The sequence below is a fragment of the Vombatus ursinus genome, unplaced genomic scaffold (genome assembly GCF_900497805.2).
Source record: "Vombatus ursinus unplaced genomic scaffold, bare-nosed wombat genome assembly UNPS02014809.1, whole genome shotgun sequence".
Classification (NCBI taxonomy): domain Eukaryota; kingdom Metazoa; phylum Chordata; class Mammalia; order Diprotodontia; family Vombatidae; genus Vombatus; species Vombatus ursinus.
In genome coordinates this window covers 14679598-14693359 of record NW_020954587.1, presented here as the reverse complement: position 1 = coordinate 14693359, position 13762 = coordinate 14679598, and the positions used below count along the sequence as shown (strand labels likewise).

General features: G+C 35.7%; 1 protein-coding gene across 3 annotated transcripts in view; it reads right to left on the bottom strand.

The window, feature by feature from the left end:
- The window catches only part of ITSN1 (intersectin 1), a 283395-nt gene that overhangs the window by 159273 nt on the left and 110360 nt on the right, over window positions 1–13762 (bottom strand). For all 3 annotated transcript variants that reach the window (XM_027875448.1, XM_027875446.1, XM_027875447.1), the window contains 3 exons: window positions 9521–9783; window positions 7532–7681; window positions 6815–6955 (listed from right to left, as the gene is read on the bottom strand). In XM_027875448.1, the coding sequence (XP_027731249.1) occupies window positions 6815–6955; window positions 7532–7681; window positions 9521–9783 (554 nt within the window). The remainder of the gene's footprint in view (window positions 1–6814; window positions 6956–7531; window positions 7682–9520; window positions 9784–13762) is intronic.

Sequence of the window (13762 nt, the reverse complement as noted above, 5' to 3'; positions counted from 1 at the left end):
TGGTTGAATAACTGAAGCAAAATGTTTATATTTAATCAGACTAAATCTTAGGTCTTTCAATGTTCTGTAGTTAGAAAACAAATCAAAGAATGTTCTTTTTATCAACTAGAACGTTAGTGGTCAAAACATCCAACAACGCTTTTTTTTTTGCCCAAATAGAGATAAGGTTTTGACATAATCACAAAAATATACAATTTAAATTCTAGTCAACCTTTTTGTGATTGAAGGAAAACATTTCCTATTGATTGATTAAGTGCCTATGTGTATCAAGGAAAATTAACGGTAACTTTTTGGGCAACCTGATATACGATGTATTTAGAACTCTAATCTGTGCTATAAGTATCTGCCGTGATTTCCAGACAATACAGAAAACAAGACAAAAGTTCGAAGTCACCAAGAGGTACTATTTTCTGTTCAAATTATAAAAAGTTTCATATTTAATCAATTCTTGTTCCTATAGAAAGGTGAGTAAAATTTCTACCCATCTTTCCTGCCTCTAAATCAGGTGTTCTTAACTATAAATTTCAGAGAGTTTGTGAAGTTGGATGGGGAAAAAAAAAACGTTTATTTTAATATAATTGTTTTCCTTTACAATCCTATGTATTTAATTCTATGCAATTAAAAACATTATTAAGAGAAGGGGTCCAGAGGATTCACCAAGTTGCCCAAGGGATTTATGACAAAAAAGGTTAAGAACCCCTACTCTAAATGAAGATTAATCTTTGGCTAAGAGCCATGCAACACTCTCAAAGTTTCTTTTCTTTTCTTTTTTTTTTTTTTGGCTAGGCAATGGGGTTAAGTGACTTGCCCAGGGTCACATAGCTAGTGAGTGTTATGTGTCTGAGGCCGGATTTGAACTCATGCGCTCCTGAATCCAGGGCTGGTGCTCCATCCACTGCGCCACCTAGCTGCGCCCAAAGTTTCTTTTCAAATCCATGATTACTAAGAATAACATGGCTTGTCCTACTGAAATCACCTTGCTGACTTTTAAGCTTTTAAACATGATTTTTAAAGACATGGTCTTTCCTTACAGTCTCTAATTCTGAATTCGTGTTTACTAAAGCATGATAGGTTCAGGCATTTGCATGATTACCATACATCTTGGGGTTTGGGGTACACTCATGAGGTTAAGAAAATATACTTTAACAAGCCTTTGTAAATAAAATATTCTGTGTCAAGTCATGTAGGCAAATCTGCCCAGTTGAATAGACTGGTGTCGATTTTTAGATATAGAATGATGCCAATTTTTAAATAATGATAATATACTTGTACAATGGGCATTTGTCAAGAGATAGTCACTAGTGGAAAATTAAAAAATAGTCATCACCCCTAAATTTCCTAACTATGTGTTCACCAGCAGTTAAGGAAAAATATAACAATGGAGGAAACTCACATTAATATGTATATAATAATCATAATAACAATAACAATACTAGACATTTAAGGTCTGAAAAGAGCTTTCAGAGATATAATTTCATTTTATTCCTATAAAAAAACAACACTGTGAGGTAAAACAGGTGAGGCAGGTAATAAGTTTTTCAGGACCATTTAACAGATGAAAAAATCAAGGCTAAAAGATTAAGTGACGTACATGGTCACAAAGCTACTACATGTCAGAGGCAGGATTTGAACCCAATTTTCTTCTAACTGGAGATCTGGAACAATTCCCTCTGAATAAAGCTGATTTATTTTCATATACAATTTCCATATAAAATAAAGGCACTTTAAAAGGCATTCTATGTGAATCATTTTCAGATCCTTTTTCTGATTAAAGCTATGCAATTGCTGGAAATATCAAGACACAAGGAATATAGATAGATCTTCAAGAAAATCACGTTGGTTTCTTGGTATTTCTTCAACTGACAATTCTAGAAAGTTGCCTAGACATATTATGGTGCATATCCATTTCAAAATAAGGTCAACTGAAATTAATTTGGTCTTTCTAAACCATCAAGTAACTTACAGAAAAATACTAATGTGTGAAAGTGTGAATCAATCTCTCTCTCTCCCTCTCTCTCTCTCTCTCTGAGGGAAGAAGAAAAACCTCTAGAACGATGCTATTCTCTTAGATGTCAAGATGACAAGTAAGAGGAAGCAATACAACCTAGGACCCCATAAAAATTTAGCAAAGGCACCAACCAGATGAATTCTGGTCAGGAACACCAAGAAAAAGTCACAGTAAGTCACTTTTCTAGCCCAAGGCAGCTTAGAATGTTATATGACGAGGAGTGTTCTCAGTGCCCAGAAAATGAAAGAGACAATAGAGTTGGCCATCAGAATTCACTGAAAATTAGAATTGGCTGACTTTATTAGACATCAAAAAATAATAAAGTCCAAAAAATGAAAAAAAAATGTGAAATGTCTCATCAAAACAACTAAGCTGGAAAATAGACTGAGGAGAAAAAAATTTAAGAATCGTTGGACTAACGGGGAAGCATAACCCAAAAAAAACCTCCAAAAATCTACATAGCATATTTCAAGAAATAATAAAGAAAATGCCCAGATGTCTAAAAACCAAAGGGAAAAGTAGAAACTGAAAGAATCTACATGTCACTTCCTAAAAGCACCCAAAAAGTGGAACATAATAGCCAAAATCCAGAACTCTCAGGCCAAGGAAAAATATTTTAAGCAGCCAAAAAAAGAATTCAAGTACCAAGGAGCCACAGTCAAGATCACACAAAATTTATCAGCCAACACTATAAAGAAGCAGAGAGCTTGGAACATGATATTACAGAAGGCAAAGATCTAAGCTTGTAAACAATAATAACCTACCCAGCAAAACTAAGTAAAATCCTACAGGGGAAAAAAATGGATCTTTAACAAAAAAGAACTTCCAAGCATTTATGATGAAAAACAGAACAAAACAAAAACAGAATTGAGTAAAAATTCTGAGAGGAGTCAATACAAATATAAAAATTTAATACTGTAAGAAGTCATAAGGGACTAAAACGAGGGTAGACTGCTTAAACTCTTATATGGAGAGATTCAGGTAGCCCCTAAAAACTCAATAGAGGGAGTCTAATGAAACAAAGGCCCTGGAAATGATTTTATGTTGTGATTATCTCAAAAGAAGAACAGAAATGGTAAGGAAGAGATACTCACTGGGAGAAGGAAAGAAGAGAGAAGAATGAGGAAAATTACCATAGATAAATGGGGTATACACAAGTAGAAGTCTATATGACAAAGAGACAGTAGTGCGGAGTGGTTCACACTTGAACCTCACTCTCATCTAAACTGGTTAAAGGAGGAAAGAATATACATACACAGTATAGAAATATATGTTACCCAACAGGTAGATAATAGGAAAAGAGGATAAAGAAAAGGGGAACAATAAGAAGGAGCTTAGATTAAGAGAATGATTGGTCAGAAGCAAAACAAACTATTAAACAGTGGCAGGGAAAAAAGATAAGGAAAAGCATAATAGCATAAAGAGAAATCTACAATTAACAATCATAATGTGAATGTGAATGGGGTGATCTTAAAAAAAAGGAATAGGATATCAGAATGGAAAAAAAGTTAGAATCAAACAATATGTTGTTTACAAGAAACACACTGAAAGAAGAATGAAAGAAGGAAGGAAGGAAATAAGCATTTATTGTCTACTATGTGTAAGGCACTATGCAAAGTGTTTTACATATATTACCTCATTTGATCCTCATAACAACAGAGTTAAAGAGCCGGAGCAGAATCTATTATGCTTCAGCTGAAGTTTTAAAAAAAAAAATAAACCATGAGTAGCAATCATGATTTCAGACAAAGTAATAGCAAAAATAGATGAAACAGGGAAACTACACCTAGCTAAAAGGTACCATAGAAAGGAAATATCAGTACTAAGCATACACATCAAATGGCATAGCATCTAAATTCTTTAAAAGTAAAGTTACAGGAAGATAAGTTACAGGAAGAAATGGTAAAACTATAATAGTAGAGGACCTCAATTTACTCCTCTTAAATCTACATAAATCTAACAAAAAAAATGAGGAGGCCAGATTCGCATTTTAGAAAAGTTAGATATGACAGACCTCTGGAGAATACTGAATGGGAATAGAAAGCAATATGCCTATTTCTCAGCTGGATATGTTTCAGGATAAACATAAAATAAATGAAGAAAAGCAGAAATATTGACAACAAATGGTCTTTGAAGCAAAGATTAAAAATTATTTGAAAACTAAATAACTTAATCCTAAAAAATAAGTAGGTCAAAGAATAAATCATAGAAATAATCAATTTCTTTAAAGATAATGATGACAATGAGACAGTGTATCAAAATTTATGGGATGCAGTCACAGCACTACTTAGGGTAAAATTTCTATCCCACAATGCTTTTATTAATAAAAGAGAAAGAGCATATTAACAAATTAGGCATGCAATTAAAAAAACACTAGAAAACTAAAACCACCCAATTAAACATAAAAACAGAAAATAATAAAACTGAAAGCAAAAAATCCCATTAAATTAATAAATCAAGTGAGTATATGAGTTTAAAAAAATAAAATAATCCATTAACTAATATGATTTTTTGAAAGGAAAAAATAAATTATCAGCATCAAAACTAAGAAAAGTGAATTCACATCCAAAGAATATGAAATGAAAGCAATATTAGGAGCTATTTCACCCAACTACAATTAACAATCTAAATGAAATGGATGAATATTTGCAAAAATATAAATTACCCAGGTTAACAGAAAAGGAAACTAAACACTTAAATAATTCTATGTTAGAAAAAGAAATTGAACAAGTCATAAATGAACTCCCAAAGAGGGAAAAACCAGGATCAGGTGGATTCAAGTCCAAACATTTAAATAATAATTAGTTTCAGGGCAGCTAGGTAGTGCAGTAGATAGAGTACCAGCCTTGAAGTCAGGAGGACCAGAGTTCAAATCCGGCCTCAGACCAAACACTTGACACTTACTAGCTGTGTGACCCTGGGCAAGTCACTGAACTCCAATTGCCTAAAAATAATAATTAAAAAAATGTAAAAAATAATTAGCTTCAATACCACATAAATTATTTTTAAAAATAAGTAAAAAAGGGACCTTACAAAAGTCCTTCCATGACATAAATATAATCTTGATACCTAAACCAGAGAGTCAAAACAGAGGAAAAAAACACTATAGACCAATGGATATTGATGCAAACATTTTAAATAAAATGTCAGCAAGGACACTATAATAATATATCACAAAGATCACACCAGGCTCTACTTCTACAGGTATGCAGGGCTTTCACTGTTTAGTTTCACTGTTAGTGAAATTATAAACATAACTGACCATATTGATAACAAAAAGGATCATATGATTCCTTCAATAGATGCAGAAAAAAAACTTTGGCAAAATAAATTTATTCCCATTAAAAACACTAGACACTGAGTAATTATGGGACTTGTCCAAGATAAATATTGGGGTGTTCTGACACTCAGTCTGGTAACTCCAAGCACTTGAACACTTAAAATTAAAAAGAGTTTCTAACTGCTTTTTAAATTAAAGGTATAGGTATATATAACTCATTTAGGAATTTACTCATAAGCCCTAATGAGCAATGCTTTATTGAAACAGATCATGGCAATCTACCTATTTATTGCCATACCCATAGGAAGCTTTTCAGTTTAAGAAGGCCTTTCCTTATGTTAAATCACAGGATATCAAGTCAGCCAGAATACTTTAGCTAGTGAATTTTTGTTTTGAATTTCCAAGTGCTACTGAAAGAAGTTCTTCAAGCCCTTTTTCTCTAGGATTCTAGCCTCAAGATAACATCATTACTACCCTGAATACTTCATCTCTATGTACATTCCAACCATTTAGTTATTGTCTTGATGACAGAAGTACAGGAGATTTCCTAGGTCTGTTGAAACAAGAGTAAAACATTTGCTAGCAAGCAAAGTATGAATAACATACAAAGTGGCAGGTTAAAAGGTACTGCACTGGCCATGCCCCCAATATCTCAATCTGAATGAGGATATGCTCAAAGACAGGAAACCTGAAGAACATTTATGTGCCTGCCTTGCTTTAAACATGAGATCGATGTGAACCCTGAATCAAAGGACTAAGGAAAGGTTTAGGGGTGGGAGAGTAGCAGTAATGAATATTAATGAATGTTATCCTGCCAAATCATAGAGAGAATGCAAATGAACACTGGCTCTCTTCCTTCTCTACTAGAGGGTCCTAAACTGAGTATGTGAGATCAGAATAAGGACTCATTACAATGGTGGGGTACTATCAATCTAAATAGCACCAGAGGAGACCATACTTTATGACCATATCTAAATGGAGCAAGGTTATGGTTGTCTCATAATGTAGTGTAGTAGTGGAGGAGATAAATCCAGTATTTCTTTTAGATGTCCTACTCAAATTTCAATTAGGATTATAATAGTAAAATAGCTGACACTTATTTAACACTTTAAGGTTTATAAAGTAGTTTACATATATTATTACATTTGATTCGATCATTTGATTATTACCTGGATATTATTATCTGATTATTACAGGACATCATGTTATCAGTGTCCTAGATTATAAATTACTATGAGCTGTGAACATGCTACATCTGTATCTATTTAACCATATTATATAGTTGATAAAATCAATCAACTGGCCACCAAGTATTTATTGATTTAGCCTATATTCCAGGCTACAAATAACTGAGATCCTTTAAGATGAAATGTAAGGCATCAGCTATATGAATTTGGTGTCTGCTGGACCACAACATTTACTCACCATGACTGGTTCTGAAAAATAAAGTATTCAGTGGTCAGATGGGGCCAGATATTGAATGAAAAGTCATAAAATTCAGTTTCTAAATGGGCAGATTTGCTCACCTGTAATTGCTGCTGTAGGTGGGTGATTTCGGCAATTCTAAGTTCTCTGGATTTGTTTGTGCTTTCAATTTCTTGCCTTTGCATGGCTAATCGACACCTGATATCTTGAAGTTTTCCTTCAAGTTGATGTTTTTTATCATTCTTCAACAAAAGACACAGTGAGACAGCATTATAATAATAAGGCATTTCAAGTTTCAAGAAGTTTAATGATCATGAAATAAAAATATTAAAATCCAAAAATTCTAGAAAATACCCAAGAAACAAGGGCTAAGTTACTGATTACAGATAGTTTTCCCACAGTGCAATCCACATGCCAAACAAAAGTGATCTGGTTAAGGTTCCCCAAGCATGGCCTTCCATGCCTCTGCCCAGCCTGTCCCCCGTCCTTAGAAGGCTCTCCCTCCTGATCTCCACCTTTTGGAATCCCTAGCTTTCTTCAAGCTCAGCACGTGGCACCTCCTTTAAAAAATTCTTCCTAATTCACCCAGCTGTTTTTGCATCTGCCTTCCAAATCACCTTGTATTTCTTTCACACACATTCTATATTTACTTACCTATCAACATAACACATCTCCCCAGCAGAACATAAGCCTCTCAGCGCTGAGCCAATAAACACTTGGTGATTAAAGCAGCACATGACTGACTGACACAAATCCCGCTACCAGTTTTAGGGCTATGTCTCAGGGCAATTACCAAAGCGTGACAGAATTTCACTTACAAGAGCTTCCAATTCAAACTCCAAAGTCTTTTTCTTTGCCTTCAGGACAACTATGTCTTCTTGCTCTTTGTTCCTTTGACTCAATAGCTCCTGCCGCCGATTCCGTTCCCACTCGAGTTGTCGTTGTCTTTCAAGTTCTCTTTTTGCAGCCTACGTCGCAGAGAAAAGAAAGGAGAGAGGGAAGAGAAAGAAACACAGAAACAGAAAGCCAGACAGAAACAGAAACAGAGACAGAGAGGTAAAGGGAAAGAATGGGAGAGAGGGAGAGAATGGAAGGGGTGAAGGGAGAGAGACAGAGGAAGGGGAGGATAAAAAGGAGGGACGGGGAAGAGGAGAAAAGAAGGAAAAGGGAAAGAAAGAGGAAGAGGGAAAAAAGGGGGGAAAAAGAGAGATTTGTTTTGTTTCCTATGATGTTATTTCATGATACAAACTCCATTTTCAGAGTTGAAGTCATTTTTAGCCAAGTATTCAAATTTGGCGAAAATGTCACATACAAATTTTGTGAATATGTAGAAAACGCACAAAGATGTAGTACAGCAAGGGAAAAAAGGCATTTCTCTTTTGAATATTGAATATACATTATTTTTCCATTGTAAGGAAATGAAACAGATATAAAATATCGAATAAAGCTACATTTGCATACAATTAGAGGTTACTGGCATTGTATTTTGCTTAGGCCTCAGTAAGATATAAAGTCTTCATACATTTTATATATTTGATACTAAGCAAAGACAACATTTCTCTTCCTGATGTAGTTGACAGTAAGGGAAAAAACTAAATTTATTACAAGTTTGAAAGAGTCCCTTAACCAAAATTATTCTTAACTGAAACTCTACCTTTTCACCAAACTTTCAAGACTATTTGATATTGGCTCAGATAACAGCATCACAGATTTAGAGCTAGAAGGACATCTAATCCAACCTTTTCATTTGGCAGAAAAGGAAACTGAGTCCCAGAGAAATTAAGTGAGGGAGGTAAGAAGTGGTAAAAACCCTCTCTCACTCAAAATCCAGCAATTCTTTCCACAGGGCAAATCCACATGAAAATATCCTATACTTACTCTCAGGAAAGGAACTTGATACTTGAAAGCTAAGATCCACCATTTATTTTGTATGTATGACTATGTATATATATATACAACATATGTACATCCATGCTATATCTACTGAACTATAATTTTATCACTGCAGATACTACTTTCACTGACACATTTTAAGTCTTCCTAGATTTTTTATGGGTTGTTGGTTCCAATATATTAATTACCTGATGACCAACCCTGTCTAGAAATGGGCTTCTCCAATCTTAAGTTGATTCTCTGATATCACAGTATATCACCAGACTAGATCAAATGAGATAATATTAAGGGATTAGCACAGCACCTAGCACCTAGGTGCTTAATAATGCTTGTTCCCTTCCCTACTCAAAGCATCACTGCCGTATTTTAGTAAAGGACAAAGATACATACTTATTTTATATGTATGTGTATGTATATGTATATGTATATATGTATGTATGTATGTATGTATAAATAAATCCTACTCTGCTGCCTCATAATAGTGTGGAAATAATTCTAGGTTCACAGGTGCTATACTTGTGAAGTACAAGCTATGTGAGGTCCTCCTAACCTAATCAGCATATGGCCCTGGTTGTAGACTGTCATTCAAGGACCCATATAAACTATATTCAGAGAAGCTCATCACTGGAAAATTAACCAGGTAATGAATTCTTTTTGGTTATGGCAGAAAACCACCTACAAAGATATTAAAGGATACCATTCACTATCAGTGAATGAAATAATTTATCTTCAAAGTAACAAAATACTATGAAAACAAGGAAAAAAATTGGCTTCATGACTCCAGAAGCTGGTATCAAGAGAGGAATCAGAATCATTTGGGATTTTTTTAAATAGGTGAAATACATGATGACTTTAAATTTTATTTCATCTATACAAGACAAGCAACATTGATGGGCAATTCAATAGCCACTTACCTCACGTCTTTCAATTTCTTTCCTCCTCTCTTCTTCCCTCTGACGTTCCAGTTCCCGCTGTTTTTCCAGTTGTTTTTCCAGCTCCACCTGCCTTTTTCGTTCCTGTTCCTGACGTTCTCGCTCTTTCCTTTCCTGCTCGGCCCGTTCGAGTTGTGCCAGGCGCTCCTGCTCTTTACGCTGCTGTTCTAATAGAGCCTGTCTTCTCTTTTCAAGTTCCAGATTACCTCGTTCAAAGTTTTCACGTTTTTTATCTTCAAATGTCACTTTAAAGTAAAAAACACAATAATTTTGAAAATACAGTTTTTAATTTAACATACTGGTTTAAAGAAAGAGAAAGTCACTAACCTGGCAATATGGAATATACATCAGAACTATGAAACAGTAGGTCCTGATTAACAAAATTAACTAATGACAGTACAGCAGAAGTTACTTCAGATATTTTGGGTTTTTGCTATTAATTCAAAATTTCACAACCACCTAAGAAGCTCTTTAATATGCTCATATCATAAGAACGAGAAAGGATATCTAAGAGATACTTTTGAAACATCTATGTGGAATCGAGCTTTGGACTTGAGGTCACAAAGCCCTAAGTCCAAAACCTATCTCAGACTTAGGACTTTCTGACCACAAGTCCAAAGCCTATCTCAGACATTAATTGTGTGACCATGAGCAAGTCATAGATAGCTAGGTGGTGTATTACCTGGAATGCCAGACCTGGAGTCAGAAAGATCTGGGTTCAAATTTGGCATCAGGCATTTACTACTTCTGTGACTCTGAGCATTTATAAAATGAGTTAGAGAAGGAAATTGCAAACTACTCCAGTATCTTTGCCAAGAAAATTTCAAGCGAGGTCACAAAGAGTCAGACATGACTGAAATGACTGAAGAACAAGGAAGTCACTTAAAGTGATTTGAGTCCCAACCTCAGTTTCCCCATTTGTAAAATAAGGATACCACCTGCTTCACAGAACTGTTGTGAAAATTAAATGAGACAACATATGTAAGGGGCTTTGCAAAACCTTAAGATGCTATATGAATGTTAGCTATTATTACTATTTTCTGGTTTAATCTACTTTTACAGATGGAAAAAAAAAAAAAAACAGCTGAGGAGACCAGAAAGGTTAAATGATTTCTCTCATGCCACAAAGGTAGTAACAGTAGTAGTGCTGGGATCTGAACCTTAGTCCTCTGACTCCAGAGGTTCCACTATCCTCTATTACCTCATCTCTCAACTCCCTAAGCAATTTTTCACACTTCCCTACTGAATTTGCTATCCTTCTCACCAGTGGCTCTTCTAAACATTTTCATCTATTCTCAAGTCTATACACAGCAATGCTCTCCCTTGCATGTAAAGCACTTAGATGTGTCTGGTGCTTAGTGATGCTTGTTCCCTCCCTCCCCTTTCTAAACCCCCCACTCACCCGAGGACCTTATTTCACACTTTACCAAAAACAGAGGTCATTTGACAAGAGCTCCGTTTTTCCCCCTCTTCTTCATTTCACATCATTCAGACATCTTTCTCCACAATCTCTTCCTTCACCCCTGTCTCACATAAAGAGCTGTCCCTTCTCCTTGCCAAGGTATAGCCCTCAAAATGCACCCTAAATCTCATTCCCTCCCTTCTGCACCAGCAGACTGGCCCATTTATCATCCCCACTTCTAATCTTCAACCTCTCCCTATCAGTTCCCTGATGTCTACAAACACACCACTGTCTCTCCCATCCTTAAGAAACCTTTACTTGATCTGATCATCCCTGCGAGCTAGCATACTATATCTGTCCTCCTTTTCTTGGTTACATTGCTTTAAAAATTTGTCTACACTAGGTTCCTCCACTTCCTAACATTTTAAGCCCTCCACAAACTGCCCTCTGACCACCTCATTCACTTGAAATTGCTCTCTCCAAAGTCACCAATGTCTTAATTGTCAGATCTAATGGCCTTTTCTCAATCTTCATCTTTATTAACTCATTTGTAGTATTTGGCACTGTTGACTACTTCTGGATACTCTCTCCTCACTGGGTTTTCTTGACCCTACTCTTTCCTGGTACCCTCTGACTGATCCTTTTCTGTTGAATCTTCATCCAAATCATCCTCACTAATCATGGGTTTCCCCCAAGGCTCTATCCATACAAGGTTCAGTTACCATCCCTAAGCACATGATTCCCAGATCTACAGATCCAGCTCCAATTTCTCTCCTTAGCTTTAGAACTGCATCATCAAATGTCTTTTGAACATCTCAAACTAGATGTGTCCTGAAGGCACCTCAAATTCAACATATCCAAAACAGAACTCATATTTCCTTCCAAACCTCCCCTTTTTCTTAACTTTCCTATTACTGTCTAGGGCACCAGTTACATAGGCTTCCAACCTTGGCATCATCCTTGACTCCTCATTCACCTTCCTCCCACATATTGTACATGCACATCTCTCATCTAGATCCCTCTCTCTCCACTAACATAGCCTCGACCCTAGTTGAGTCCCTTATCAACTCTTGCCTAGACCACCACAATAGCCTTCTAATTGTTCTCCCTGCCTCAAGTCTCTTCCCACTACCATCAATCCTTGATTCATCTGCCAAAGTGATTTTCCTAAAGAACAGTGATCTCCAGTAGCTCCCTACCATCTCAAAGATGTTTGGCTTTTGAAGACCTTCATAAGCTAACCCCTTCTTACCTTTCCAGTATAATGATAATGATGATAATAGTAACAACAACAACAACAATGATAACGTATACTTTATTCTTCTCAATATACCCCATGATCAAGCTACATTGGTCTACTTGCTACTTCTCATACATGATCCTCCATCTCTTGACTCCCTGCCTTTGACTACCACACCTAAAACGTTCTCCCTCCTCCTGTCTTCCCGGTCTTCTTCAAGATAACTCAAATACTAACTTCTGGAAAAAGACTTTCCCAGACTCTCCTTATTCCCAAACCCACCAGTGCCTTCTCCTTTAAATTACCTTCTATTTATACTGCACATATCTTGTATGAACATAAGTAGTTTCATGTTGTTGCCTTTATTAGAGTGTGAAATCCTTGAGAGTAGACACCACATTTTTGTCTTTGTAGCCACAATACTTAACACAATTCTGGGCACATAGTCAGCTCTGAATGAATGCTTATTAACTGATTCTCACACATAAAAAATTAAATAAGTGTTTACTGATCTATTATGATGTGTACCTCAATCAGGGTCTAGATCTTCTACATCCTTTTAAAAACTGTACATGCTGTAATCAATGGTAAAACCACTGGCATATCTTAAGAAACTCAGAAATTTCAAAGACTCCAAAGATTCCGATTATTATAGCTGAGCTTGATGGAAAATTTTCAGATAAGTTGTTTAATTCCAATTACTTTTTTAAAAACTGGTTTGACATGTGATTTCATCAGCGTAGGGAACGCATCAAGTAGGAAAAACCCTACAGTAATAAGGATTGACAATTTGTCTATAAACAATGATCTTAGGGAGTTGCCTACAGTTTTTGAGACATTAGGTGATTTGTCCAAGGTCACACCTACTAACATGTCAAAAGCAGGACTAGAACCAAGACCTTCCTTATTTCAAGGCTGGCCCTCTACCCACTATACCACATTACATATCTGAGTGCTTTACCTCACAAAAATTAAAACTGGAAGCATTTACATTTTATTTACAGCATTCAACAGTTCAATATTTAATAGAGGGTGCTTAGGTTCACAATTATTCTAAATGTGCTATCTAGTGATCAACATGCTATTGGCATACTACACTGATATTACATGTTACGAAATCAAAGAACAAAAGGAAATTGTAGCTAAATGAAAGGAAGGCTCACAGGTTCTCCTTGAAGAAGTCAATAAAAGAGCTGGCAGATCTTGCACCCAAAGGCAATAAACATCACTTCAAGTAACCCTTAGCCATTTCGTCTTGCAGTGCTTATAATGAGCACTAACAAAAAAGCCACTATGAAGATAATTGCAACTTGAGCTTGAAAATGTGCTGCAGAGAATGGAGAGGTAAAGAAAATCTATGTAGAATTTGACAAGATCCTTCAAAACAAGCCAATGCATACTTTACTACTAGGCAACATAAATCCAAATATGGGCACAGAGAAGGATAGAAAAAAAAATTAGAAAATACAGTTTATGTTTAAGAAATGGAAAAGACCAAAAGTTACAGACAGTAAGTATAGCAGGGCTCTACCTCTATGTATCACGAATACTCTCTCCAGGCTCAAGAGTTGGGACATTCTGG